At 43.0% G+C, this 27,960-nt stretch overlaps 1 protein-coding gene across 1 annotated transcript in view; it reads left to right on the top strand.

The window, feature by feature from the left end:
* Nucleotides 1–26,172, top strand: part of PCGF3 (polycomb group ring finger 3) — a 95,132-nt gene extending 68,960 nt beyond the window's left edge. The window contains exons 3-10 of the mRNA XM_060237041.1: nucleotides 7,363–7,480; nucleotides 10,245–10,341; nucleotides 10,595–10,650; nucleotides 12,374–12,484; nucleotides 14,605–14,693; nucleotides 18,339–18,476; nucleotides 21,480–21,560; nucleotides 23,737–26,172. Of these exons, the coding sequence (XP_060093024.1) occupies nucleotides 7,372–7,480; nucleotides 10,245–10,341; nucleotides 10,595–10,650; nucleotides 12,374–12,484; nucleotides 14,605–14,693; nucleotides 18,339–18,476; nucleotides 21,480–21,560; nucleotides 23,737–23,784 (729 nt within the window). The 5' untranslated portion in view covers nucleotides 7,363–7,371 and the 3' untranslated portion in view covers nucleotides 23,785–26,172. The remainder of the gene's footprint in view (nucleotides 1–7,362; nucleotides 7,481–10,244; nucleotides 10,342–10,594; nucleotides 10,651–12,373; nucleotides 12,485–14,604; nucleotides 14,694–18,338; nucleotides 18,477–21,479; nucleotides 21,561–23,736) is intronic.
* The last annotated feature ends 1,788 nt before the right edge of the window (nucleotides 26,173–27,960 follow it).

Below are 27,960 nucleotides of genomic sequence, written 5' to 3'. Positions count from 1 at the left end.
TTTTTAAAAAAAATACTTATTTGGAAAACTTGGTCGCAGCTGAAGTTCTTATAATGAACACGTGAACATCCTTTCAGAATGTCTGTCTCTTCTCTGTCTTTCTCTCTGGGCGTTTTCGCACTCACCTTCAGCTGGCGCGACCCCCCTCTTCACCGCGCAGGATCTGCACGGATTTCGCACTAAATGCCGCGGAGCAGCCAGAAGAGCCGGAAACTCCCGTCGCAAAAGCCGCGCAAACGGAAACTGCTTTTTGGCGGTTTACGTTTGAGCGGCTTTTGCGCTGGGAGCTTCCGGCTCTTCCGGCTGCTCCGCGGCATTTAGTGCGAAATCCGCGCAGATCCTGCGCGGTGAAGAGGGGGGTCGCGCCGGCTGAAGGTGAGTGCGAAAACGCCCTCTGTTTCACTTTCTTTGTTTCACACTCTCTCTCTGTCTCCTTTCCTTGCAGTTTAAGATGGCTTAAATTAATAGTTCAAAACATTTTCAGTTTAAAACAAAAAATCAAATAGCAAGCCCTAAATCTCTACTCCCCCCCCCCAAAGATGCCTGCCAATTCAAACCCTCTCAAAAGCCCTGACAAACAGGCAGGCTTTGCAGCACCTCCTGGAGATCTCCAAGGAGCCCCCACCCTTTCAGGGGGCCCATTCCACAAAGCCGCAGACATGATGGAAAGGCCCCGGGGCTTGGCTTGATGTTCGAGGACTACCCTAAGTAGTTTGTAATGCTCAGTGGTATAGTCTCCAGTTCTCCATTATACTGTAGAGTTTTCTTACTCTGGCTCTTTGGGTTTTTTTTAATTATTTATTGCATAAAACCATTGGCTATTGCAATTTCAGTTACAGCAACATACAAGTTAAAAGCAGTCCAGGACTCTAAGGTGAATACATTGGATTATTCAAAACCTTATTTACATACAGCAACCTCGTGATTCCATAAGGCTCTAATAGTCCAGTTAACAACATCATTTTACTGTCTGCCTGGAAATTGCCTTTGCCCTGATTTTACTAGCAGCCAGAGCAAAAAGTGCTACCTTATAAGAAACCGTAGAGTCAATATCTGATAATAGAAATATTAGCTTATCCATATCGGAAGCCATATACAATTGATTTGTTATTTCAGTCAGAAACTTAGGTCTAGGTTCTGAATACAGTGGGCAAACCATAACATAATGGAAGAGGTCCTCCACAGAAGGCTCTTTGTTGATCTGTCTCCTAAATTTTGACATAGGGTTGTCTTTTTAATTGTAAAAAGTTGCAGAACCCAACATGGGAGGTTGAGTTCTAGCTGTGAATGCTGGTGCTGTTCAAAAACTAAGTTATTAATTTGAGCAGATTTTTGTGTGTGTCTGTGTGTGTGTTTTATAGTACAGTCTAGGAATTGCTTGAGCTGTAGGAATTGCTTGAGCTGACCTCCATTAGACAGCTTGTGGAGAATGTCAAACTTTTTGTATAGTTTGTGTTGTTTTTTAAACTTGCAGAATAAGTTGTGAGGTCTCCTGCAAAATCCTTTTTTTTATTCAGAATTTTCCAAGTTTGGCTTTTGCTAGCAGCTTTTCTATAAGTACAAACATGTTAAGAAGGAAAGGAATATGGCAGTGCAAAGTTTTAAAAGAATCTGGGCGTGCTTTGTGTGGGAAACGTATTCCCAGATCTGAAGATTTTGATAACTTTAAAAACTTGCTGCATTCAAGTTATGTATTCAAGTTATGAAATGTGTTCCAAAAATTTAAAAAAAATTAATTACAGTGTTTTTTGAGTCAGCGAGTCTCAGCAGCTCTTGCTGAAAAGCATCTTAATTTGGTGACACCTGTAATGTAGAAGCCCATTGCAACAGATTGTAAAACCAGTTTTCTCTCCCGTTTTGGTTATTTAAGATTGCATTGCTCTTCCAGCAGTGCACATTTTCCCCAGTGAGAGAATGTGAAGCAGGTGTTTACATTTCGCTTCTGGTAGACCTAAGGAGTTCTAGGAAGTCAGTTCCTGAGATTTGAGCTTGGGCTTTTTTGATTTCTGAAGAACTGAATGCGCTAGTCAAACTTGGCTGCTGCCTTTTATCTTCTTTATAAGGAACCTAATAATTTTGGTTGGGCCTGTTAGGAGTGGGCTGATTTGTTTTCTAAGCCCAGGGTTTTCAGGCTATTTGACTTTCAGACTCCTCAAAGTTTTCCTTGATGAAAGGAGAGGGGGAGAGAGAAAGAGACAGCAACATATGCCAAAGCCAGACACCCCTCCTTTTGAAAGGCAGTAAATATTTGTCATCTCTTACAGGCTTGTGCATGATACAGCAAAATCACATAAGTAAGCTTTTAAAACAACCCTTTGGTTCCTAGGTCATAAAATCGGCATCCCCCTGAGGCAAGCTTGCAACAATTCATCACAGACCTAGTGAGTCCACATTCCTTGACCTTGGGTGCCTAGATTTCTGTCAAGCCAGTTTTCACTGACCTGAAGTCAACTGGAGGTTATGCCAATCTAAGGGTGTGACAGGGACAGACCCATGCTTACTGTTGCACACAAAATGATATTGAGCACAGCTTGAACTGTTTCACTAGACTCACTCCTGAGGAACACATTTTCATTCTGCCTTTTTGTTCCTGCATATGTCTGGGCATTCACTCCCCAAATAGCAAGCAAGGGTCTTGATATGTATACACTTAAAAGTGGAACAGAAAAGTTTCTTGGAATTTCACTATTTTTCAGGTACTCATGTAGCAAGTCTGCAACATTTAGTGCTTATTGCTTGTGCAAGCTAGTTGCCTTAAAGCAATGCTGCGGAACCACTGGGTTCTTCAGAAGCTTGTCTTAGTGAGAAGGTTAGTTATGAAAAACGTGTCTGCAAATGCTAGTGTTCCTGTGAAATGTGTGGGCTACAGGAGAATGTTGAGTGTTTGGGGTTCTTATTCTGTTTATGCTGGTGAATGGAGAAGTCCATAGAACCTGGCCGGTATGATTGCGGACGTGAGTATGTAAAAACGCAAGAAGTACCCTGTTGGATCAAATCAGTGGTCCATCTAATCCAGCATCCTGTATCACACAGTGGTCGACCAGTTCCTCTGGAGGCCAAACAACAGGGCATAGAAGCCAAGACCTTTCTCTCATGTTATCTCCTGACTCTAGGATTCAGAGGTTTCTGAACGTGGAGGTTTCCCTCACTCACCATGGCTAATAGCCATTTGTAGACCTCTCCTCCATGAATCTCTCTAATCCCCTTTGGCCAGCATAACACCCTCTGGCAGCAAATTCCACATTTTAATCACTCTCTGTGTAAAGAAATATTTCCTTTAGTCTGCTTGGAATCTACTGCCAATCAGCTTCATTGAATACCCTTGAGTTCTAGTATTTGGGAAAAAGGAGAAACATTTCCTTTTGTCAACTCTGCCCACCACCTGCATAATTTTTATAAACTTCTATCATGTCCCCCCTTAGCTGTCTCTTTCTAAACTGAGAAGTCCTAGACCAGGGGTATTAAACTTGCAACCTGGGGGCCAAATCAGGCCCCCGGAGGGCTCCTATCAGGCCCCCAAGCAACTGACTGTCATCTGCTTCCTTCTCCCTCTCTCTCGCTTCCTTCTGCATCACAGCTTGCATTGCTAGGCTTGCTCAGTCACACAGGAACTACAAAGCAAAACCTCTTATTTTCTCTATTGGCTGAGGCTCCTCCCTTGGGGAGGAAGGCGGGAGGGATAGCTTGCTTTGCCAGGCTCTCTCAGTTGCACAGCAGAGCTTCTGAGCCAAGCCTGGCTGAGGCTCCTCCCCCTCCTGGTCCCTTAGGGAAGGAAGGAAAGAGCCAGAGTTTCCTCTGCCCAATTCCCTGGATCCCATGGGAAAAATACAAAGAAAGCACCTTTAAGACCAACGAGTGCTAATGTTTCAATCATATTTTAAGGTTTTTTTTTAAAAAAATCTTTAATTGTGTTTGTTTGTATGCTTTATAAAGTTTATATCTCTGCTACCTAATGTTAAATAGGTACTCATATGACTCAGTCCAACATGACCTGGCCCAACAAGGTCTCATTTATGTCAGATTCAGCCCTCATAACAAATGAGTTTGACACCCCTGTCCTAGACTCTTCAGCCTTTCCTAATAGGGAAGGTGCTCCAATCTTGGTTGCCTCCTGTATTTTTTCCAGCTCTGCAATGCTCTTTTTGAGTTACAGTGACCAGAACTGTAAACAGTATTCCAAATGAGGCATATGGAGGCATTATAATATCAGCCATTTTATTTTCAATCCCTTTCCTAATAATCCCTGACATGTACCCCTGTACACATCCCAGAATCCTCTGTGCTGTGCAGGGGTTTGGTGGCAGAAGCATAAGAGTTTCTTAGTAGATAATGAAATGGTAAAAGTCTCCCAAAGGTTGACTGCTTGAAAACCACAGATGACACACAGCACATGGGAATTTTCCTGCTACTTTTGAAGCAACCATGTCTAGTTCACTGTACACATCAGTTGGGATATCTTCTCTACTGTATTCCCCAGTTTACTCATAGCTGCTTAGCAGAGTGTTTAATACACACTTGCCTCTACATATGATATCTACTGATCAGTATTGTACTAAACAACCCAAAATGGGCAACGTACCGTGCTGTTGCTTCTTGTATAGCTGGTGTGTTGTAGTTTGAAACGATATTAAGAAATGATTTTACCATATGGGGATCATTGTGCAGCAGAACGAGGTTTGAAAACAATTTGGTGTGTTCCATTCCAATTCAGACTAAAGTCAGAAAGAAAATTTTGAGAGGAAAATAACATTTCTCCCTCTGAGGCGGCGATAGCTTGATCAAGCAATTTGCACTATCCGATTAAGGGAGGCAGGAACTAATTTTTTAGCTTCCTGTCTCTGGCCTTGTGGGAGTCACCCTCTCCAGCTTGTTTCTTGCCTCTGAAAGGACAGCAGGTTCAGCGTTGGGCTCCTGCTTTAAATCCAACTTTCACCTCCAACTTTTCCTTTTGTTTTACTTAATTTCTCATCCTCAGAAGGGAGAGCAGGGAACAGATGATCAGTGGCAAAATGCAAACTGTTTCTTCAGGAGGTGAGCACAGTTCAAGTGGCAGCAGCCACACTGACTTAAATAGTGCAAAGGGGCAATGAAGTTGGCTTTCTTTCAGCTGGGGAGGCCAATCCATAACTACAGCTGATGCAAGAGAGGTTGCCGAGGATCGCATGGCCCTAATGTGACCTGCTTTGGCAGCTCTGGCTGACCCCTTGGCACTCAAGGAAAAGCACACAAAGGAGAAGAGCACACTGAATCTGATAGCTGGATTGAGCTGGGAGGCTTACTTTGGCAGCCATTTTGATCACTGTTGCCAGATAGGGCCCTCTGCCCAGGTAAGGTACCCAATGCAGGATGAAAGTGTGCAGAGAGTGTCTTTATTGATTCTAAGCTGGCAGAGCCTCAACCAGTCCTTTCAGATCAGGGTAGCCAGCTTCTTCCTAGAGGGGACAACAATTCCCAGATGGGGCTACTATTGGTCATGCTTTTGGTGATCACCTGGTAGAGATGAGAGATAGTGGAAAAGCCATGTGTAGAACTTTGAGGTGCAAAATACCTTGAGTGATGATGACTCCATCCCACCCAATAACTGAGGACACTGCTTTGGGAGACCCCAGTCAAGATGTCCTCTACCTCAGAGGGAGAATGGACCATTGGACACTCATCACGAAAGATCCTTCTCCTCTGAGGAAAGGAAGACATCTTATTCCTCCCAGAGTCATCACTAGGAAGACATCACACAGGTTTTTCTTCTTGTCTTGGCCTCTCTCCTGTTCATTTCCCTTTTTCTCCTTGTCTAGAGAGATTATACTTCATGATAGATTGTGGCTGGAGATGCCAAACTGGAGAGGGTGACTCCCACAAGGGCAGAGATAGGAAGCTAAAAAAATTAGTTCCTGTCTCCCTTAATCAGATGGTGGGAGTCATCCAATCATGATGTTCTTCTTTCCTCAGAGGAGAAGGATCCTTCATGGTGAGTATTCAATGGTCCATTTGCACATGTTCTATCTTGTGATAATAATAACAGCCAGTTGAGACAGATCGTGAGGAATGGGAAACCAATGGCAAATTTTCCTCTATCTGATTTCTTTGTGAAGCAGTATTCACTGTCACTTGGAAGGGCACCCCTTAGCAGGCTTACACAGAGGGAAGTCCCATGATATTCAGCAGGGCTTACTCCAAGAAAAGCATTTTTAGGATCACGGGCTTTTTGAATCTTCTGCCCAGTGTCAGTGGTGATTGGTAACATGAAATGGGGAACTCATCGCATGATGGCCTCCATTCACATGTTAGTCTGAACTCTGTGGTGTGACTGGGGATGTAGGAAAATGCCAGTTCATGATATCAGAGGCCAAGATAGTCTCTGTGGCAAAGAAATAATAAGCTCAAGTCTGTAGTTTTAAACATCAAGAGAAGCATCTTGACTCTTGTGTTGGTGCAGCAATAGAACAGGCTGATCACTGGTGTTGTAGGGGCCATCAAAGCAAGGTTAGCCAAGTGTGCGTCCTGCATCTGAACAGGAAATTTGGGAATTGATGCATGACTGTGTCTTTCCTAGTCTCATGCTTCTATGGTTTTTCTATTGTGTTTGTTTCTTTTCAGCGCAGTTGGAAAACAATCCCATGAGCACCTGGTACTATAGTGGCCAACTTAAGTGGATCTTTGGGAAAAATCTCAGTTTAACCCTCAAGTTTCTGACCTCATTTTCTTGAAGGAGGTAGTAGACCAGCATCAGACTTGTACCATTTTAGAGTGCAAAGGGAAGGGGCCGTATGGTTCCTCCAAAGGGAGGAATGCTTTTCACACAGCAAAGGCAAACAGGAAGTAGAAGTACAGAAAGTCTAGGCTGGAGTCTTCTTCCCTGACTTGCTGTTTTTGTGTGGACAGGGATTTTCTTTTTCATGAACGGACTGTGAAGAAGTATTGGACTGTGTAAGACACACACACACACAGTTTAAGTGGGATCATACTCTTCCTTTTCACTTAATTTTATTCTTGTGTCTTTTTTTTAAAAAAAGATAGTGTGATGTTAAAGTCTGTCTCTTGGTTGATGCAGACTACTTTAGGAGCTGACTGCTGGACAAGCAGGATAGAAACATACCACTTTAGTTGCATTTTATAGCCCAGAGAATTCACCTACTCTTGAGAGAGCCAGATCTCTGTTAAAACTAGCTAGCTAGATAACAAAAAAGTTACAGCATTTACTTTCAGGGTATCAATTTTTATGCTCTTTGTTCCTATACTAACCTCCTGCAATCGAAAGTATTGTAGCAAGAAAACTTATGACAAGCTTATCCTGAATGTCAAGAGTTAACCAAATGCCGTCTTGGGGGGAGAAAAAAAACCCTGGCTGTCTTGATTATCTTACAGACACCAAAGATGCTGACGAGAAAGATTAAGCTTTGGGACATCAATGCCCATATAACCTGCCGTCTTTGCAATGGTTACCTTATTGATGCTACCACTGTAACAGAATGCTTGCATACATGTGAGTATGAAAATCACTGTTTGCGTGGTGACATTATGTTTTTTTAAAAAGGAAATGTAGGTTAAAGGTTTTAGAGTTAAGGTTTTTGTTTTTGTTGGGTGATGGAATAAGATATGAGTAAGCTAATCTCACAGTTAAGAGAATTCAGTTTGAATTCAGTGGCACCTTTTGAAGAAGTGTGTTTGCACATGAAAGCTTAGTCCTTGAATAAACCTTTGTTGGTCTTATAGGTGCCACTGAACTTCGTTTTTCCCCCTTCGGACCGACTTGGCTACCCACCTGGAGTTAAGAGAATTGTTATCTCATGTTTATTCATGTGTTTACAGAATATATACTCTGCCTTTCTGTCCGGTTAGGGCCACCAAAGTGACTAACAGTTAAAAGCAGAACGTTATGAAACTGTTACAAAATCACTTTAAAACCAAGATAGTTAGGACCTGCTTAAGTGTTTTATCTCTGGTGTGTAAGGTAGAGAGTGCCTTGCTGTGGCTCTCCCTGCTATCTGAGGTCCAACTAACCAAAATACCAGGTTGGTCTTTATCCTAGGCCTCCCTGATCTTGGAATACAGACATCCAGGAACAGACAGTGGGTTTGATTTAGGCTAAATTGGCAAGTTCTGCTGATTCTCCATAGCCCTCCCCCCAGCCTCATTTTATGGAGATCAATGTGCTGCAGGGGGAACGTTCAGGCGAGGCAGTCAAGTTCCATTATGTTTTTGGAAAACTTTGTCTGGGTCCAGCCTTGTTTGACTCCAGGAACATTTTTAGATTCAGCATTTGACCTACTCAAGTATTACTTTCTATTGAGGAAGGTGAACGCCAAGGCTAACTCGCAGAGTATGGATTCTGTACTGTGACATGGCCTCTTTCCTAGGAGCAGGGGGGAATGTGTGTAAACTTGTTGGGCAGAATGATGTCACGTAACCTCCTCCTCTGATGTTCTGGCCTGGTTCAGTGATCAGGGTGTGTGGAATGTTATGATAAGCTTTTGGGAATGTTGGGTGGACAGAGGTGGGCTATTCTGAAAGATAAGAAGTAGTGGCAACCAACAAGAGATGGTGGCTGTAGTAGCCCCCCGTGTAAGGTCTGTTGTTTGGGAGAGCTTTTCTTCTTTCTCCCATCTGAAGCAAGCCAAGATACTAAACTGTTGGATACAGATGACCTGGCTGGTATTTATAATGTGCACTTAAAACTTTTTGGGGGTTGACTAAGATTTCCACAGCAGATTTTTTATGAGGTGGTTTGCCATTGCCTTCTCCAGTCATCTACATTTTCCCCCAGCAAGCTGGGTACTCATTTTCCGAGGTGAGTAAAATGAGTACCCAGCTTGCTGGGGGGGGGGAAGTGTAGATGACTGTAAAAAGTCTGCTGTGAAAACGTTGTGAAAGCAACGTCACCCCAGAGTCGGAAACGACTGGTGTTTGCACAGGGGGACTACCTTTAACAAAGTGAATGGATATTATATAAGAAATATCTGAAAGAGTTAAACAAGATGATTCATTATCTCTCTGTCTGTCCATATGTGCATGTCTGCTGATGAAGCTGATTCAGAGTTCAGGCCCATTTTAACATGACTTGCTTGTCCTCATTTAGAGGATGCTAGAAAGTGTTATAATATTGGCCTGGATGGAGCCTTCCAATATCAGCTTCCCCAGGTGACTGTTTGTGTCTCTGCATTTCATTGTGCCTTTTCAACTGGCTCCCCTCTAAAGGCTCAAGAGTGCCTCAGTCCATGCGCATACTTTTTGATTGGGACTTAAAACTGATGAAATGTGTGCATTTTCTGGTATGAGGTATAGATGGCACTGTTTGACTGCAGAAGCCAAGTTTTCCAAGCTTCTGTGGTGTTGCTGGCTGTTGGAAGAGGCAGTCCTTCGTGAAGGAGCTACGGACAGAGTGAATGCTAAATGAATTGGCACCCTAGGGAACTTCTGTTACCCAAGAAAATGAGATGCCAGAATAAACTTGTCTGCTGTTGGAGACAGCCCTAACCCGATTTCTAGCAGCTCCCTTATAAATAGGATTACCTAGGCATACAGAACTCAAATTGCCAGTGAATGTCAAGGTAATAATTTTGTTCTCTGCACAGAAGCAAACATTTTTATGACAGCATTTTACTTCGGAACGGCCCCTACAATATAGATATTGGTGGTGAAAAGTGTTTTCAGGTCATGGACAATTTATGGCAACCTGACAGGGATTTCAAGGCAGGTGGTTTGCTGTTGCCTGCTTTTGTGTAACAACCCTGGGCTTCCTTGGTAGTCTCCCATCCAGGTACTAACCAGGGCTGGCCCTGTTTAGCTTCTAAGATAGTGCTATCTTGAGACATCTAGATCAAGGTCTACTGTGAATGCTTGAATGAAATTCCAAACTGCTTAAAAGTAAAACTGAATGAACAGTCCCCTTCCTCCCCAGTTCTTGGGCCAAGAATAGTGTTCATTTCTTAGCTGTTCTTCAAGTCCTTTTTAACAGACCAGCGTGCTGGATAATTTTTTTTCCCCTCTGAAAAGAACCGGAAGTTTGTTAGAACTATGCAATATTTCCTTAGTCTGTGTAAGTGGTTACTGGGTGCTTCCACTTGTTAAAACGGGAAGGTGAATACAGTCAGTCACTGGAATGCGTAACATGTACAGCTTTGTAGATGTGCAGTTTCTGTTTGACTTGGCAGTACTGGTGAAGAGGCTTTGCACATATTTATTTAAGCACTTGCTTGAAAGCAAAGGTCTTAACACTATCCCTTTCTGACTACAAATTCTGTAAACAGTCTGCAGGAGTTGCTTGGTAAAGTATCTGGAGGAAAATAACACCTGTCCCACATGCAGAATTGTCATACACCAGAGCCATCCACTACAATATATTGGGTAAGTAAGGGTGTAAAAGGTAACGCACAAGGATCCACTGGGCTTGCTTTTTTAATTAGCTGGCCAGTTCAGAGTTGCGTTTTTAAAATCATTTTGATTCTCATCATTTGCTTACTAGACACTAGATTCAAACTGGTCTGGGAAATCACCCATCCTTGCTTTTATTTAAGCTACATGCATCATAAGGGTCAAGAGATGAGTGATTCATGGCAGAACTTACTTTTTGACTTCTGTTTTTCTTTCTTCTTGCCAGTCATGACAGAACGATGCAGGATATTGTTTACAAACTTGTTCCAGGTCTTCAAGAAGGTATGTTGTGCTGTGCTCTCGAGTAGTCATTATATGTGGTTAAAACTCTTCTGGGTTGTGCTTGGAAGCCACCGAACCATGGGTATTATAGCATCAGGTCTGATTATGACCAATTTTGCACTAGAGCTTTAATCCTGGTTTAACTCTATCCCCAAACTGACTTTCTACACTAGAATCAGAGAAACCAACTTTATGACTCTATGATTCTGTGGTTTTAGTGTAGAAAGTCAGTTTGGGGACAGAGTTAAACCAGGATTAAAGCTCTAGTGTGAAATTGGTCTATGTTTCTACTTGCTTTCGCCAGCCATTGACTCCAGCCAGTGTAATTTTTCATTACCATTTGGCTATATTCTTGTGTGTGCATTTGTTGTGCGGGGGGGGGGGGGAGAGGGACAGTGGGAGGGCTTCTAGTGTCTTGGCCCCATTGATGGACTTCCTACTGGCAACTGGGTTTTTGTCCACTGTATGACACAGAGTGTTGGACTGGATGGACCATTGATCTGATCCAACATGGCTTCTCTTATGTTCTTATTATCAGTATGTGGATTTTGGAATATATTGACACTTAGCTGTAATTCTTAAGATTTGAAAATGCTCTGGTTATGGTGGAAGTGCTCCTGTTTCTAGATATATGGGGTCACTTTACAAATTACAGGAATATGACTGAAAACTGATACATTTTATTGCATTATGTTAACGAGGACTGCTAAATAGCTATTATTTCAGATTCTGCAAGTTGCTGCAGAAGCGGTATTGGCACAGTAGTGGTAAATATTATTTGTACAGTCTCTGAATGGTTTTTCAGAATCTTGGATGTAGCAGAAATTAATGTATCAATGAATGCAGTGCAGCAAAGAAATATGTTCAGTAGTGTAAACATAGTGGAAAAATGGAATTCCATTATGTACTGGAAGCTTGGAAATGTGGCTCTCCTATGTGAGAAGTATTTTGTTTTTGTAATAAGTATTTTTTTTAAAAAACACAAAACAATGGTGGGAAATGTTCAAATGTCATCCTCATTTCCACGATACAGCAGTAAAGCACATATACTAAAGAATGGTGTGTGTGTGTGTGTGAGAAAAACAGATCTGAAACACACATAATGTTTTATCTTCTAAAACATTAAGAATTACTGGTACAAGTGAACATTCCTCAGATTTCTATTAACAATAGAACATGTTTAAAGATGGGAATCAAATGTGTTTTTTCAGATCACTTTGAGATTATTTTCAGAATATGGATATCTCTTTTTTAGTTTTTAAAATGTGCAAATCGTTTGCTAGTGGAAACTTCATAAATTGCAAAGTCCAGTTTCCTTGCAGTTCAGTTCATTGGGAATACTGCTTTTGAGAATGCATGTACAATACATGTCATTACTATTTTTGACTTAAAAGTTGCTTTAAGGTTGAGGGGAAAAACGTGACAAGTGGAGAAGACTCCCCCCCCCCTCTTAATTTTAAATCTTACCAAGTACAGCTGAATTGCTGCATGGGACAGAGCAGCAATGTCTAATTTTGGCTCCAAAATTAGAATTGCACCCTTTGGGAAGTGTGGTTGAAGTTTTTAGAGAAAACGGGTCACGTTGCTGCTCTGTGAATCAGCTGCAGAAAAGCAGGCAAACATTAGAGGGGGCTCTTGTCACGTTTGCTGAAACTGCAGAGAGGAGTGAGTTGGTGAAGTCCACTGATCTTAACAAAACACACTGTTTTAAAATGTTAAACAGCGGAAATGAGGAAGCAGAGGGAATTCTACCACAAACTGGGCATGGAAGTACCAGGTGACATCAAAGGGGAGACGTGCTCGGCCAAGCAACACTTAGATTCTCACCGTAACGGTAAACGGGCATTGCGTGTGTTTTGCTGTTTTAGAAGAATCCTTGTGTTTACTCAAAAAAAAGTGTTTCTCATTGGTTTGAAATACTGTGCGTTCCACTGAATAGCCTGAGCTTAAGGAGCAGGTAGACCATGGCTCATGAAATATGGTGAATGTATTTTGCCATGGGTTGGCAATTGGGTTTGTCAGCAAAGTACTGGCAACTGACAGGAGACGTGGGCGGGTGGGGATGTTTAAAACAGCGTCACTCCAGTGCTGTGAGATCACTTTTCCAATTTATGCAGGAAGTGACATCATACCATTGGAGCAACAGTGATTTTCACAGCATTTCCCTTCTGCCACCCTGTGAAGTGGTGATGGGGCTTGGGGGCTGCCAGCCAGCAGAGTACCTGGCAGGAATACTTAGTTGAAAAACTGTGCATGCGTTGGCTTCCTGACTTGCAAAGGTTCATGGCATGCTTCATAATCGATACTTGGTTTTTCCCCACCCAGTATGATCATATGACCCTTTTGCTGCTTTGAAGTAGAGGAGTTGGCCCTGGAATCCTTATGTGTAAAGATCTTCTGGTGTAGGGATCATACTCTATTTAACAGGTGCTAGGATTCAGTCAGATAAAGCTGGCTGTACCCGCTCCCCACTCCTCCGTGGTAGGAATAGAAACATGCTTTATTCGCACTGCTGCGAAAAAGGGGCTGGGCTGTGGTCCTGAAGCAGTCTGTGCGATGGGGACATTTAGGACTGGGCATGCAGATTGCTACTCCAGCATAATTTATCAAAATGCTGATGTTGCACACTGGTGTTGCAGTTTGCTCTTTAGCCTCTGGAAGAGCTTTAGTCATTAATTAATTGAAATATTTGTATCCTGCCTTTCCACTTGTGACTTAAGCCATTGGGGATAGCGCTCATATTGTCCTGGTTGCAAGGCTTTTAAAATGAGGTTTAGTTTGTAAACATAAAATAGGGATGTTGCATTCAGACTCCAGGGAATATTGGTCCCTAAAGTAGTAGAGCTTAATACTGAGACCTGCTGGCAATTTATTTTTTTTTTCATGTTGAACTGAGCAAGTGTTGAAGAGATCCATGCACAGATTTACTCCTAAGAGAAAGGGCTCTAAAATCTCTTCTCTGCTGGCACAAGTACCTGCAACCCGCCCTGCAGAGTCCTTCCTCAGTTGCTTATTACAACTTATCTGTGTCTTTGCTTGCATGGTGGGAAGCAAGTGGCGGAGGTACATAACAAAAGAAGCCCCTGTTGATGGAGGAGATGGGATAAAAAGTCCTTTGCCCCAGTGTCTGTTTGGCAGTCAGTGGCTCAGGTGTATGTATACTTTTGGGACAAGATCAGGGAGGTTAGGAAGGCAGGACTTGAGATCAGTGGGTCTGTTAGGAGCTAAATTGGAAACTCTTCTGAGGCCTGATTTGATTCTGATCCTTCAGATCTCCCATTCCTAGTAGGATGTGGAAAGCCCCATCAAGTCACAGCTGATTTATGTTGATCCTGTAGGGTTTTTAAGGCAATAGACAAACAGAGGTGGTTTGCCATTGCCTGCCATTGAATAGTGACACTGGACATCCTTTGTGGTCTCCCATCCAAGTACACACCAGGGCTCCCTCTCCTTAGCTTCTAGGATCTGACAAGATCAGACTAGCCTGGGCTATCTAGTTCAGGGCTTCATTCTAGTATAGAGGGATTTTAATGGCTAAAATATCAAAGACAGTGAAAGCCACGTGCTTGTGTGTCCAGAAGCTATTCCCCCCCCCCTCTTAAAAATGTGTTGTCATTGCAGAATGCATAAACGCATGTTGATGAGAAATCTGGAGGATTTGCTAGCAAACAGTTGACATTCAAAGCAGCAAAGGCTTAGGCAACAGAGTATTTATGTAACCTTATCTGAAATCAATAGTCTCAGAGGCTCCGGTTTTTGACTTCTGAATGCCCAAATCCGTGGCAATAAATAAAGCATGCAGTGACACATCAAACACAAAAGAGTGCTTGTCATTTAGCTTGAATGGCTCTCTTAGTATGCAGTCAACACATTTGCTTAACTTAAAAGCAGAGAGTGAATTTGGAATCTTTACAGCCTTCCACTTCATCATAAACATGCTTTTCTTCTCAACAGGGGAAACAAAAGCAGATGAGAGTACGAACAAAGAAACGTCAGAAGAGAAACAGGAAGAAGATAATGATTATCATAGAAGTGATGAACAGGTATTGCTTAAAAGCGGTCTTTAATTTAAACAGGTGTTTCCCTTTGTGAACAGTGCATCCAGTTCAGAGATAGCGTTATATCTTTACAAAAATAGTAGAGGCTTCGGTAACTTCAATGGAATGTACTTTAAAAAGTTTCTCTCAAGGGGGTACTCCATTGAAGTTGTACTGGGGAACGTTTGATTTTCTAAAATAATTACTACACTTTATATCACAGTAACTTGGAGATGTCACTCCTGTTTAGCGTGAGCACAAAACCATTCTATGTTTTTAATTGCTGGGTCTCCATTTTTTTTATCTGTGTTTTATTTTTGGTACTTAGTTGATTTTATGGTAGTTTTCTCATGTTCTGCTTTTGACTGTAAGCTGTCTTGGTGACTCTGATTGGGGAGAAAGTGGAATATTGGTACTGTACATAAATTAAAAAAGAGCCTGCTGTATCAGACCAATGGTCCATAAGCTCCGGTGTGTTGTTTTCCACAGTGGGCAACCAGATAGCATCAAAAGGCCTGCAAGAAGGGCATGGAAGCTAAAATCTCCTCCTGTTGTGTGTGCCCCCCCTCGGCTCTGCATATAGAATTCAGAGATGAATATAAACGCTGCCTCTGAACATGAGTTTCGCTGTCAGTGGTCCTCAGTGTGGTAACTTTGGCTCCCAAGACCTTATATTGTAGCTGAAACAATATCTTAAAGTAAATCCATTGCAGATGCACTCGTATCTTGTCTGCTTTTCCTCTGGATCAGCAGCCTTGCTTTGCTAGTCTGCTGTCTTTTAAGCACATGTGGTTTTATTCTTTTCAGCTGGCTGGCAGCCTGTCCTCAGTGGCAGTGGAAGTGTAGCCTCTTGGAGAAACTCCACATTTTTAAACCCATAACTTCTTATTCAGAAGGCTCAGAGTTTCCGCTCCATGCTTGGTTTATGGCAGCAGGCGCTAGTTCTGTTTTAAAATTCACAGTGTTGAATTCATTGTTATTAAGTAGAATAGGAACTGGCCACTTCCAGTACCTCTAAATATTTGAGATGGACCGTTGTTCATGCCTTGCATGCAGAAGGTCTTCGGGAAAAGCCATAGTTTTAACCTGTCATGAGTTTAAAGAAATGCTGTATGTGAATGAGTAGTTGTGGAGGAGCAATGGACGTGGAAGGCTCAAACAGTGGGGCTTCTTCGTAAATACAGGCAATCCCCAATCTGAGCAGCTTCTTCGTTTCTGTAGACTCTGCAGCAGGGGTGTCAAACATGCGGCCCAGGGGCCGAATCAGGCCCTCGGAAGGCTCCTATCAGCCCCCTGAACAACTTGCCTCCCTCTCTCTGCTTCCCTCTCCCTCTCTCTCTCTTCCTTCTGCATCACAGCTTGCTTTGCCAGGCTTGCTCAATCACACAGGAACTACAGAGCAAAAATCTCTGTTTTCTCTATTGGCTGAGGCTCCTCCCTTGGGGAGGAAGGGGGGAGGAATAGGCTCTCTCATTCCCACAGTAGAGTCAAGCCTCTCTTCCTTCTATTAGCTGAGGCTCCTCTCCCTCCTGGTCCCCTGGGGAAGGAAGGAAAAAGCCTGAGCTTCTTTTGCCCAGTTCCCTGGATCCCATGGGAGAAATACAAAGAAAGCACCTTTAAGACCAACAAGTGCTAATGTTTTAAGCATGTTTTATTTTAAGGGGGGTTTTTTGCTTTCAAAATTTTATTAACGATTCAAAATTGTACAATAATCAAATAAGAATGGTGTCAAGATATATCAAGCACTAAACAAAAAATGACATACTGCTGCAAATAAATACATTACAATAAAAAAATGCATATGATACAAGTGCTGATGCCTAACAGTAAACCAATCAAACATATGAAAAAACAACCCCTCCCCCCCAAAACAAGCAAACAAACAAAATATTCCCAAAAGGGCTCCTTGTCTTAAGATGTAGAACACATATTTCTGCATGGGAAAATAAAACTGAAAGAGAGATAATGCCTATAGAAAAATGCGAGGGTGAAAGACAAAGCTTAGAATCAGAATTTGAACTCAGAAATTTCCACCCCTGTGCCAGAAAACAAAGACAACAATCGGCATACAAACAGATAAGAATTAGGAGTAAAGACATGCAGAAAGAGTTATAGGGAGGGGTTTCTTGAGAATTAATATAGTCCACAAACCATTTAGCATAAAAATTAGCTGAGTCAGTATTCCGCAAATTGGAGTGAATTTTTTTCCATTACAAAGTGATCCCGCACTTCAGCGAACCATGTGGTCAGTGAGGGGGCAGTTGACGCTTTCCAAAATGAGGCAATAGATGCTTTAGCAGCAACTAGCAGGCTGGTAATCAGATCTTGACGTGATTTAGGAATGTCAAGAGTGTCTTTTAAGGGTTTTTTAATGAAAAAAAAATCTTTATTGTGTCTTTTATAAAATTTATATCTCTGCTACCTAATCTTAAATTGATACACATATGGCCCGGCCCAACAAAGTCTCATTTATGTCAGACCTGGCCCTCATAACAAGTGAGGTCGAAACCCCTGCTCTACAGTGTAGAGTGTCTTCTCAAATGCAGAGTTTTACCCAGTGTGTGTCCAGTGCAGCAAAACACCCAAGTCAACCTTGGAACCTGGGCGGAGTTTCCACAGCTGTTCAGCAGGAAACTCCCCCCCCAAAACAACAACTGCTGTGTTAGTTGATAATCAGCTTGCCCCAGCAGACATGGCTCTTGCTTTTCTGTGGAAAGATGGTTGCCCTGTTTTTATGGGGCCCTATTGATTGAACGCCATAATGTTACTGTTAAGTACATAATTCTTTTTTTGGTGTGGCCTACTTCTATAACATTTTTCCCACCTGTAGTTTTTCCTTGGATGTCACATGCTACTCTCTGAAGGGCGACACTTTCAGTTTAAACACGCAGAAACACAAAAACACATATGTGCAAATAAACTTGACTAGCATGCCCTTGTGGCAAGGCTCAGTCAACATCCCATTCTGCATTAAATGTGGCTGGGGGTAGAAAAGCGTTTCTCCCATAGGCAGGGGTTCTGCCACCCGAGGCTCGGGGACAGCGCAAGTGGGGAGGGGGCACCTGTCCTGTGCCCCTGTTGGGAGCTGGCGCCCTAGGCAATTGCCTAGGTCACCTACTCCCACGCGCCTGCCCTGCCTGTGGGAAAGGACCTTCATTGTGAAAGGTCCTCCTGAACTGGCAAACTCTTTGAAGCTGGGACCAACTTCTGAACTGACTGTCCTTAGGGGGATCACTTGGAAAGGGCTAATTTTATGCTTTTTATGTTTAGGAGGGGTGATCTTATACTAGTTAACATTACTTCTTTCATGTTTCGTTTTTATAAGCTATATAGCACCAGAACAATAGGATGTTTTGCAGGGGCAGACCCAAATATTCCATTGAGGTTCCTCTTCCAGCTCATCCTATTCCTCCCTCCTCTTTCCTCTTGGCCTCAAGACCCTCTTGTGAGAGAGTTGTGACTTAAGGTTGGAGAGAATCATTGGTCTGTGGAATTTTTGCTGCAATACAATGAACATCTTAATTGGAAGGTGAATATTCACGAAGTTCAGAGTTCTCCTTTCTCAGGTTTTACTGCTGCAAAACCAGAACTTACACAAAACCGGGACTTACACATTAACAAACACGGACCGTTTTTCCTTTTCCCCAACAGGTAAGCATTTGCTTGGAATGCAACAGCAGCAAATTGCGTGGATTGAAGAGGAAATGGATTCGCTGCTCGGCACAAGCCACAGTCCTGCATCTAAAGAAGTTCATTGCCAAAAAACTTAACCTTTCTTCTTTTAATGAGGTAATAATTGAGGACAGGGGCAGGGTTGTGTGTGTGTGTGTAGAGAAAATTAAGCATGGGAGTATTTATTCTCATCTGACAGGCATGGGTTCTTTGCTATTGACATTATTATTGTTTTAGTTTTAATGTTTTACTGTTTTTATGATGTAAGCTATCTGGAGCCCATTTTTGGGGTACGTCAGGGTATAAAGAAGAAGAAAACTGCAGATTTATACCCTGCCCTTCTCTGAATCTCCTATATCTTCTCCCCCCACAACAGACACCCTGTGAGGTGGGTGGGGCTGAGGCGGCTCAATAGCTGCCCTTTCAAATTAAATAAATGAAAATGAAAATGCCACTGTGGACCTTAAATTTAAAAAAAAAAGAAAGAAAATAATGTCAGAAGTGTTTGGAGATGTTTTATTCAAAGCTTTCAGGTAGCTGAAGAGCAAGTAGTGACATGTGGAAATATTCCTTGGGACACTGCCTATAATATCAAAAAGATGACCTTCTGAAGATCTCGTTCTGGGGCTTTTCATCTTCAGTCATATTGTTCTCAGTTGCATCTTGATGCTTCTGGTACCTCCAGGGGCACATGGATGTAGAGAGCCTTGATTTAGGGCAGGGATGGCCAAACCGAGGCTCGGGAGCCACATGTGGCTCTTTCACATATATTGTGTGGCTCTTGAAGTCCACTGCCTTGTTAGCTGGCTTGGAGAAGGCATTTGTTTCTTCAAATCACTTCTCTTAAGCCAAGTCAGCCAGTGGCTTGGACAATAATTTAATGTTAAAGTTGCTTTCTTTCCACCTCTCCCTCCCTCAATGATTTACTTCCTTCTCTCAAACATCTAACGTTTATTTTATGTTAAGCAAGTTTGGCCACCCCTGTTTTAGAGGCTTACACTAAATGAGCTCCGGCCTTTCTCTTCATCAGAGATATTTAGTAAAAGCAGCCGAGATGATTTCAGGCTTTACTCTGCATCCTGAAGGCTATATACATTTACTTCCAAAAGAAAACTGATGTCACTGTGATTACCCCAGAATTCTGATATTGTGTTAGAAACCACAATGTATTGTGATTTTGACCTTGCTGATTTTGAGCACTCATGCATTTGGAGAAAAAAAAAAGTTCTTGTTGTCATGCCGAAATAGCCTTGAAACTCAACCTGCAGGCCAGTCATTGTCTTACAAGGGAGGACATGCTTTTGTTCCACAGGTTTGTGACTTTACTGATTTTTGTCTCAAAAAGGTGTTTAGAATCATAGAATCATTGAGTTGGAAAGGAACTCCAGGGTCATCTAGTTCAACTCCCTGACCATGCAGGAAATTCACAACTACCTCACCTCCACATCCCCAGTTACCTTTGAAGGGGATTTTTAATGGATTCTTCATTTAACTGTTTCCAAAATGTTGTTGATATAGTTTCCCTAAAGAAGTCTTAAATTGTAATGTGGATAGGAATCTCATGTGCCTGACACATCACTTTGTGTTCCCCTTCATGGATAGGGTTATAGCTTATGTCAATGGGGTGGAAAATCAGAGATTATTTGGAAGGGGTGGAGAGAGGCCAGGGGCAGAGAATGGCTCTGGTTTGTAAGCCCTGTTGTACCCTTTTCAACAGTCATAGCCTACAGAGCCCTGTCCTGTTAAGTTAAAGGGGTGTGTGTGTGTGTGGGGGGGGAGCTGCCCAGCAAATATAGGACCTCCTTTCTGCACTTGTTAATCCCACCTATGGTGGGCACTGGTCATTGCTGCTGTTCTTGGTATCCATTTGTATTCTGTCTGTTTTGTGCTGGCTGTTTCCCCCGTGCGATAGGGCTGGATGCCTGTAAACGTTCTTTTCCGATAACGACTACTAAACAGTTGCTTCTGCGCCCTTTCCTCAGGCCTTCTCTTCACACTGTATCCTGGCCAGGAGCCAACTACCTGCATGGTACCTTGGTTCCATGTTAACTTGGATTGATACGTAGCAATGCTCAGAACTCACTGCGCATGCTCACTTTGCTAACCAAAGCCAGGGCGGTGAACCTTTTTCTGTATGGGAGGAGCTTTTGGGTCTTTTGTGGGAGGGTGCATATCATGACCCAACATTTCATTTTTTCCACACCAGCGCAGTTTAAGTCCTAAAGCAAGTATGTGCAAAGTCTAGTAAGTGTTTGAATATTACTTCCATACCACGTGGCTCAGATTCACTTATTAAAAACATTTGCATTGCACCTTTCCTGCTGACTGTAGTGACTTATCAAAAACAAAAATGCAGCGCTGACCCGCAGGCAATCCAAAGCTGTTGTAAGGATGAAATGAAAACCAGACAAGGACAAGATTAAATGAGCTGTCAGATGCCCACTTAGGAAAAATGGCCTTATGTCTGCCAGAGGGCCAGTAGATTGGGGCCTCTCTGTGCCCACCCCTGTGGTGATCCACAGGGGTGGAATTCTAGCAGGAGCTCCTTTGCATATTAGGCCATACACCCCTGATGTAGCCAATCCTCCAAGAGCTTTCAAAAAAGAGCCTTGTAAGCTCTTGGAGGATTGGCTACATCAGGGGGGTGGGGCCTAGTATGCAAAGGAGTTCCTGCTAGAATTCCACCCCTGTGATCCAAAATGCTGCAACTGCCACAGAGAAAGAATGGTCCTGCACTGGTCGGTCAGCTCGAAGAGAGAGCTCAGCCAGGAAGGAGACCTCGGCAGAATCTGAGATGGCGAAGAGGCTTACAATGGGAGAGGGATGAGCCATGTAAATATTTTGTAGCTTGCACCTTGGTTTAAATCACACTCCTTGTTGCAAAAGGGTTGAGCTCCAAATGTTGATATTGTTAGAAGATTCTGGGTTTGCATTTTGAGGAGTCTAATTGGATTTTTTGGAGGGAGCACCTATGTTTTTTGTCTCCTGAGAAGCTACATTTCTCCCTCAGGCTGCCACTTTCTTTTTTAGAGTTTAGGGTATTTGATAGTCTTGATGTAAATTTATATATATTTTTTGTGGGTGAAATAAACCCAGTCTTTCCTTTTTTTAAAACATTAGCTGGATATATTATGCAATGAAGAAATCCTGGGCAAGGACCACACACTCAAATTTGTAGTTGTTACAAGATGGAGATTTAAGGTATGTTTGTTGTTAACCCTGGTAGGTCACTGCATTTAACATTTTATACTTGACCTCTAAACATCCGTTACTTAATTTAGGGGTTGTGAACTAGTGACCAGCTTCATATGTTCATATGTTTAAGTCTCCACAGTAGATCAACTCTCTGAACATTACACAACAATGGCCTGGGCCATAAAGAATCTGAGAAAAGACGTTCAGCTTTTATCAGGTTTCTTGTGGCCCCGGCCAATGTTGTGTAATGTTCAGAGAGTTAATCTACTGTGGAGACTTAAACATATGAACATATGAAGCTGCCTTATACTGAATCAGACCCTCGGTCCATCAAAGTCAGTATTGTCTACTCAGACTGGCAGTGGCTCTCCAGGGTCTCAAGCTGAGGTTTTCCATGCCTACTTGCCTGGACCCTTTTTGGTTGGAGATGCCGGGGATTGAATCTGGGACCTTCTGCTTACCAAGCAGATCCTCTACCACTGAGTCACTGTCCCTCCCCAATTTGAATTCAAATCCTTACTCATCCCTGAAACTCAGTGGGTGACCGAGGGCCAGACACACTGTCTCAGCCTGACCTGTCTCACAGAGTGGTTGTGAGGAGATCCGGGCCCTGTAAGACAGAGCTCTTCCTCCTGGCTTTTAATTTACCAGGCGTCCTCTGAAACCTTCCCCCAGCACTTTACTATCCATGTGCTTGAGTTGGCTCAAGGGTCTGAGTTACAACCTTAAGTGGTGTCAGTGACCTGAAGCTGTGTTAACTAGCTGAAGTCATACCAGCGGCTGAACTATGGCCTTTGGCTGGACTATTGTTATGACTCTTTTTTTTATGTATTATGTTTCTGAGATTTTAAATTTGTTGTTTAATTGGATAGGTTTTATTGTTATTGCAATGTTTTAATGTTGTAAGCCGCCCTGAGCCTGCCTTGCGGTATAGGGCGGGATATAAACTGCAAATTAAATTAAATGAATGAAGAGAGGGGCTGTGGTTGAGTGGCAGATAGGGCTGCCAGGTCCTACCTGCTTCCCAGCAAGGGGGATCCTCTGGTCTTCCTGGGAGCTTTTTGCAGGTGCAGCATGACAATATTGCTCAGAAGCGATGTCATCACACCTCCAAACACTCTAGTTTTGGGGCAGAACTCTGTGTTTTGAGCCCAGATTTACCATAGAGTTTTGCAAAACAAACAAACCCCAACTAGAGCGTGGCTGTGTGATGTCAGCAGTGCAATGACATCACCTCCCGGTGATGTCACCAAACGGCATTGGGGACATTTGCAGGCAGGGTTTTCCTTCAGCTAGCCAGTGGCTGGGAGGAACCCGCAAAGGTGGGGAACATCCCGCCTGGACTGGGGGACTGGCAACCCTAGTAGTAGAGCATCTGCTTGCAATCAGAAGGTCCCCGTTTCAATCTCCAGCATATCTAGTTGCAAGGATGTGAAAGACCTCAGCCTTTGATGCTGGAAAACCGCTGTCAGTCTGAGCAGCCGGTGCTGACTTTGATGGGACAGATGGGTTTGTTTCAATATAAGGCAGGTCCACATGTGAGAACCATGTAAGCTGCTTTAAATGTCTTGGGAGACAGGACAGGATAAAAATATTCTTTTACTTCTTTTATATCTGCTTTTCTCCCAAAGGGGAACAGAAAGTTGCTTACAGCCTTCCCTTCTTTTCTCATTTTATCCTCGTAACAACCTTGTGAGGTAGGATAGGCTGACAGAGTATGTGACTAGTCCAAGGTCACCAAGCAAGCTGCTATGGCAGAGTGGGGATCATGAATCTGGGTCTCCTAGTCTGATAAAGAACCACACTGGCTCTCAGTATGTAACTGATTGTCCCTCCATGCCCCAACCTGGAGCTGCATATGAATTTTACTGCGCCTAAATTGGCGTTGTTCTCCAGTGCGAATTGCAAGAATATCCCATGGGTCCTCCTTGTCTTCTGATGGGAATATCTCCTGTGCTAGATTGTTGAGCTGTGGGAGACAACTGGCACAGGGGTGGGGTGGGTGGGGGGGAGGTCTGCACCACTGTTGGGACGCTCTGATCTTCCAAGTGGCTTTGCTGTGAAAGAGCCAAAAACGCAAGGCTGAAAGAGTTTGCTGCTGTTGACATTACACATTTGAATAAGATTCTGTTGGCCTTTTCCTTAAGTGAATGTCTTTTTTTGTTTTGTTTTAATATTTCAGAAAGCACCTCTACTGTTACATTACAGACCCAAAATGGACTTGCTGTAAGAACTATTCTGTCCTTCTGGACGGGTTTTTTTTTTTGCAGAGACTATCATCGGGCACCTTCTTCTTTTTCGTGCATCACCGCAGTTCACCCACGATACAAACCAGCAGAATCCATTTCCCGAAAACAGTAGCGCTTCCCCATCCAGCCCATCCTTCTGAATATTTCTCCTAGAGATGCATTAAACCCGACTTTGTGGACAGGAAAATATTTATACTTTTTTCTACAAAAAAAAAAAAAAAGGAGATTGCAACGCAAGAGGACACACTACCAGCATGGAGTTTACAGACATCAAAAAACACTTCACAGTCCCCACCTCCCTCCCACCCTGAATGTGTGGCTTGGTTCTTGGCTGCCATCTTGCAGCGACACCCGTAGGTTAAACAACAACAAAAAGTCGCGAAGAAGATAACTTGGGATTTATTGTCGCTTCACAACTTAATGGAAGGGCGGTATATTTTATTTTGCAAGGGTTCTGTCTTTTATACCTCATATCCATCTTGTCTTTTTAGTACACCCTTCTGGAGGATGTTTAACAAGATCAAATAGCCAGCTGTTACCTTCTGCTGTGTTTAACGTCGCTTCTGGATTATGCCCCTTTGTCAGGCTCATTCGGTTGAGGTTATTGAAAGAGTTTCAGTCGGTGTTTCTCCCCCTCCCCCTCCTTTGTTGCCATCTTATTGAGTTACATCCTCAAAGCACTGAATGTTTAGGGAGAAACTCTCCCTTGTGGTGTTAAAGGGGCTTTGCACAGCTGGAGCTGATGTCGGGCTGAGGGGTTTGTCTCTCCCATAAGCAAAAGCAGCCTTACCTACTTGAACTCCAGTATTGTTCCTTTGAACAGCTGGCTGTGCAAATGCGACCTGAGTTAGGGCATTGACCTTCTAGCTGTTTTCAGTTTCCCTGATTTGACTGTTTGCATTCAGCTGATTCTCTGCTGAACCGTCATTATAGGGACGGAATGAGTTGGTAATATGATAACTTTCTGGCCTTTAAACCTGTAAATCTGGGTTAGTTTTTAATCCAGTCCCCTTCACTGAATGCATTATACCCCTTAAACAATATGCACTCTTTCTGTAAACAGTTGAAACGAGGTAATTTGCTGCTAACTTTAGGCATCCTGAGACTCAGGGGGTCCCCCCTTTCCCTCCAGTGTGGATATCTTTGGAAATGGTTTCTTCAGTTTCACCCAAATGAGGTATGACTTACAACATTCTACCCTTCATTGGTAAAAGACATGCAAGGCAAGAGTGGGAAATGTCTTTCATCTGGAACCGTGGTTTTGAAATCAGCTGGTGTGGCTGCACCCAAGAACAGGCACTCACATTCTCATTTTTGCATGTTTCCCTAGGCCACAGGCATGTGTTTTTCCTCTCACAGGTGCTCACACAGGCACATGGAGGCATGTGTATTCTTTGCATGTACACAGGTCATCCTTTCCTCCTTCATGCACCACCTTGGTTACGCTATATATACAGAGCAAGGAAGTAAATCGCTACTGGGAATAACAGGCAAGAGGACCTGTCCTCGTTACATCCTTCGATGCTTTGCTGTGGTGTGAGATGCTGCCTTGAAACTAGCTCTTCCCCTCTGTTGTCACTATAACCCCACTTCCGATTAACACAGGTGGGGTTGGGGTTCGGTAGCAGGCAGGTAGTAGCCGCATGAGTAAGGATTCACAGGGAAGGAGTTTCAGAAAGATTGGCAGAAAAGCAGGGGGGAGGTTGGAAGCTCCCCCTCCTTGGGGTTTTTCTACCTGGGAGCTTATACCCGAGCCGTGATCTAGATTGAATCTTTAGCATATTTGCTAAATGTCCTCTCTTTCTGAGCCTCATTGCTCTATAGTAATGGGTTTTCCATTGTAGAGCAAGCCTGGGCCAAGGGTACAGTGAGGAGTTAAATCTTTGGGGCACGGCCGGTGCAGCAGTCTGAAGTAAGATGCAGTGTTTTTCCTGGGTAACTTTGAGATCAGTTACCCCTGTTTCACAGACTCTCCATTAAAATCCTATTATTTGCCACTGTCTTGCATAAAACGATACCACCACCACAAGAGATCCTTCAGTTTGATCCAGAAGGAGCAGGTGTGATCACTTCCTTTTCTAGTTCTGATTATTCCATTTTTACCCAGTAGAATAAAGGACGGGGAAAATCAACCTTCTTGGAAATAGCCAGGCACTCTTCCCAAATATCAGAAGTCAACAGGAGACTTGTAGCGTCTTGAAGACAAACAAAACGTTATTCCAGCATAAGAGTATCTGTACTAGATCACACTTGTTCAGGTGGCCATGACTCCAGATTTTTATCTCACTATGTATTAACTATCTTAGCAACATTTGGGACTCCTTGCCCTTTACAGATGTTAACTAACATAGCGCAACTAGCTCATGATCTTGATAATTTTTATGTAGTTGTATTTCGGTCTGTACTTCTGCATTTTATGACCACTTGACCTTGCTGTTGCACTCTTTGTTCATACCTCCTGTACACAATGACGGCATAGTGAGGATCCGCACAGAATCTGAACAAGTGGGTTTTAGTGCATGAAAGCTTATGCTAGAGTGTGATGTACTCTAGAGTATAGTTTGTTTTTGCTGCAACAGAGTAATATGGTTTTACCCCTTTGGTATGATTCTCAAACATCCTTTCTCTGCCCTCCATTGGCACGTTACAATGTTGGAAGCCCATTTCTCTAGCGTTGACTTACGTGGTGTTCCTTTTTCCCCAATTATAATGGCACATATGAATGGCTGGAAGTCAAAGGAATCAAATAGAGAGGACCCAAAGGGGTGGAAGCCAAGCAACTGTGGAATGTCAGGATGAGTACGCGAAGCTGCAGATTAGCAGTAGAAGGAAGGATAACATAAAGGCGCTCTTCCAGGGCTCGTATCCCATTGGAATGAATGGGAGATCAAGCATGTTCTAATGCCCTCCCATTGACTGCAGTGGGGCTTGCCCAGGAGATTTTTCCCACTGGGTCGTGCCTTTTAACGTTTGGTTCTCATGAGGTGGTATTCTTAACGGTAAAAAGTTGCTTATTTGGCAAGACTTACTGCTGGCTGTTGTCTGGGAAATACCTTCTAAGACAATTTTTAAAAAGCTTGTTAATGGAAAGAGCATAGGTTTCTTGTGTGTGTGTAGAGTTTGCATGAGGGCCATCAAAAAAACCCACAACAGTGCAGCCTTAAACTTGAGTTTTTTCCTAAATTCAAAGGCCGTGTGGTGCTATCTGAACATGTATTGGCTAACACTGCTTCGTGAGCCTTACCCTGGGAGGCTCTGCCCAAGAGTCACTTGATTCATTTAAACTTTTTAAAAAAGGGTTTAATGACCGTATACAACTCTTCAGTCTACCTCAGACTAGATGCACAGCTGAATTGTTAAGACCTTTTGCCATCGTAAAATAAGGAATACAGATCTTATCCTGTGTAGCTTAAACTGAGGTATTAAGTAGTACCAAGATGCAAAATAACGAGCCCACATCTCTTTGACTGCAGCAGTCTACAGAATCTGTATTGCTAAGTTTCTAGCAAGTTTTTGAATCACTTGAATTTGATACGGTGCTATACAAGTATATTTAAATATATCTATCTGGTTGGGTGCATGAAACCGAGCCAGCCGTCGACACCTAAGCTGGTTTTGTTGCTCTTAAGTTTATCTCTGCTTTTATAACAGCCTGGAAAGAAGAGCTTGGTAAGGACAGCCTTGGCAGAAATTGCTCCCCACCCTCCCTGCTTAAACAATTTTTTAAACAGCTTCCCAGAGTTACCCCCCCCCCCCCCCCCTTGGAAACTGTGTTCTTTGGGATGTTCATGGTTTAGAAGACCTAGCTGGGCTTTAAAAAAAAAATCAGAAAAACTGCATACAGGCTGTAATCACAAACACTAAATAATACACTTTTAATCCACTTCCAGTGTTCTTTCCAACTAGATTTTACTGTGTGAACTGGCAAAATCTAGTTGGAAAGTGGATTGAAAGTGCATTATTTAGTGTGCGTGATTGCAGCCCCTATTATTCCGACAGTGAAGATCCTTGTGATAGAATTTGTCTCTCTTCTGTGAAGTTTTTAAGAGGCAAGGTTGCATGGTGGCTTTGTTGGTGAACCATTCAGTTGATCCGGCTTTTAAGGTCTTCGAATCACATTCAGCTTGGGTGACTTGGGCTTGCTTTGGCCACATTGA

Source organism: Heteronotia binoei, chromosome 4, assembly GCF_032191835.1.
Source record: "Heteronotia binoei isolate CCM8104 ecotype False Entrance Well chromosome 4, APGP_CSIRO_Hbin_v1, whole genome shotgun sequence".
In the NCBI taxonomy this organism is placed as follows: Eukaryota; Metazoa; Chordata; class Lepidosauria; order Squamata; family Gekkonidae; genus Heteronotia; species Heteronotia binoei.
Note: the sequence above shows the minus strand (reverse complement) of the source record. Positions and strands in the feature narration are given on the sequence as shown.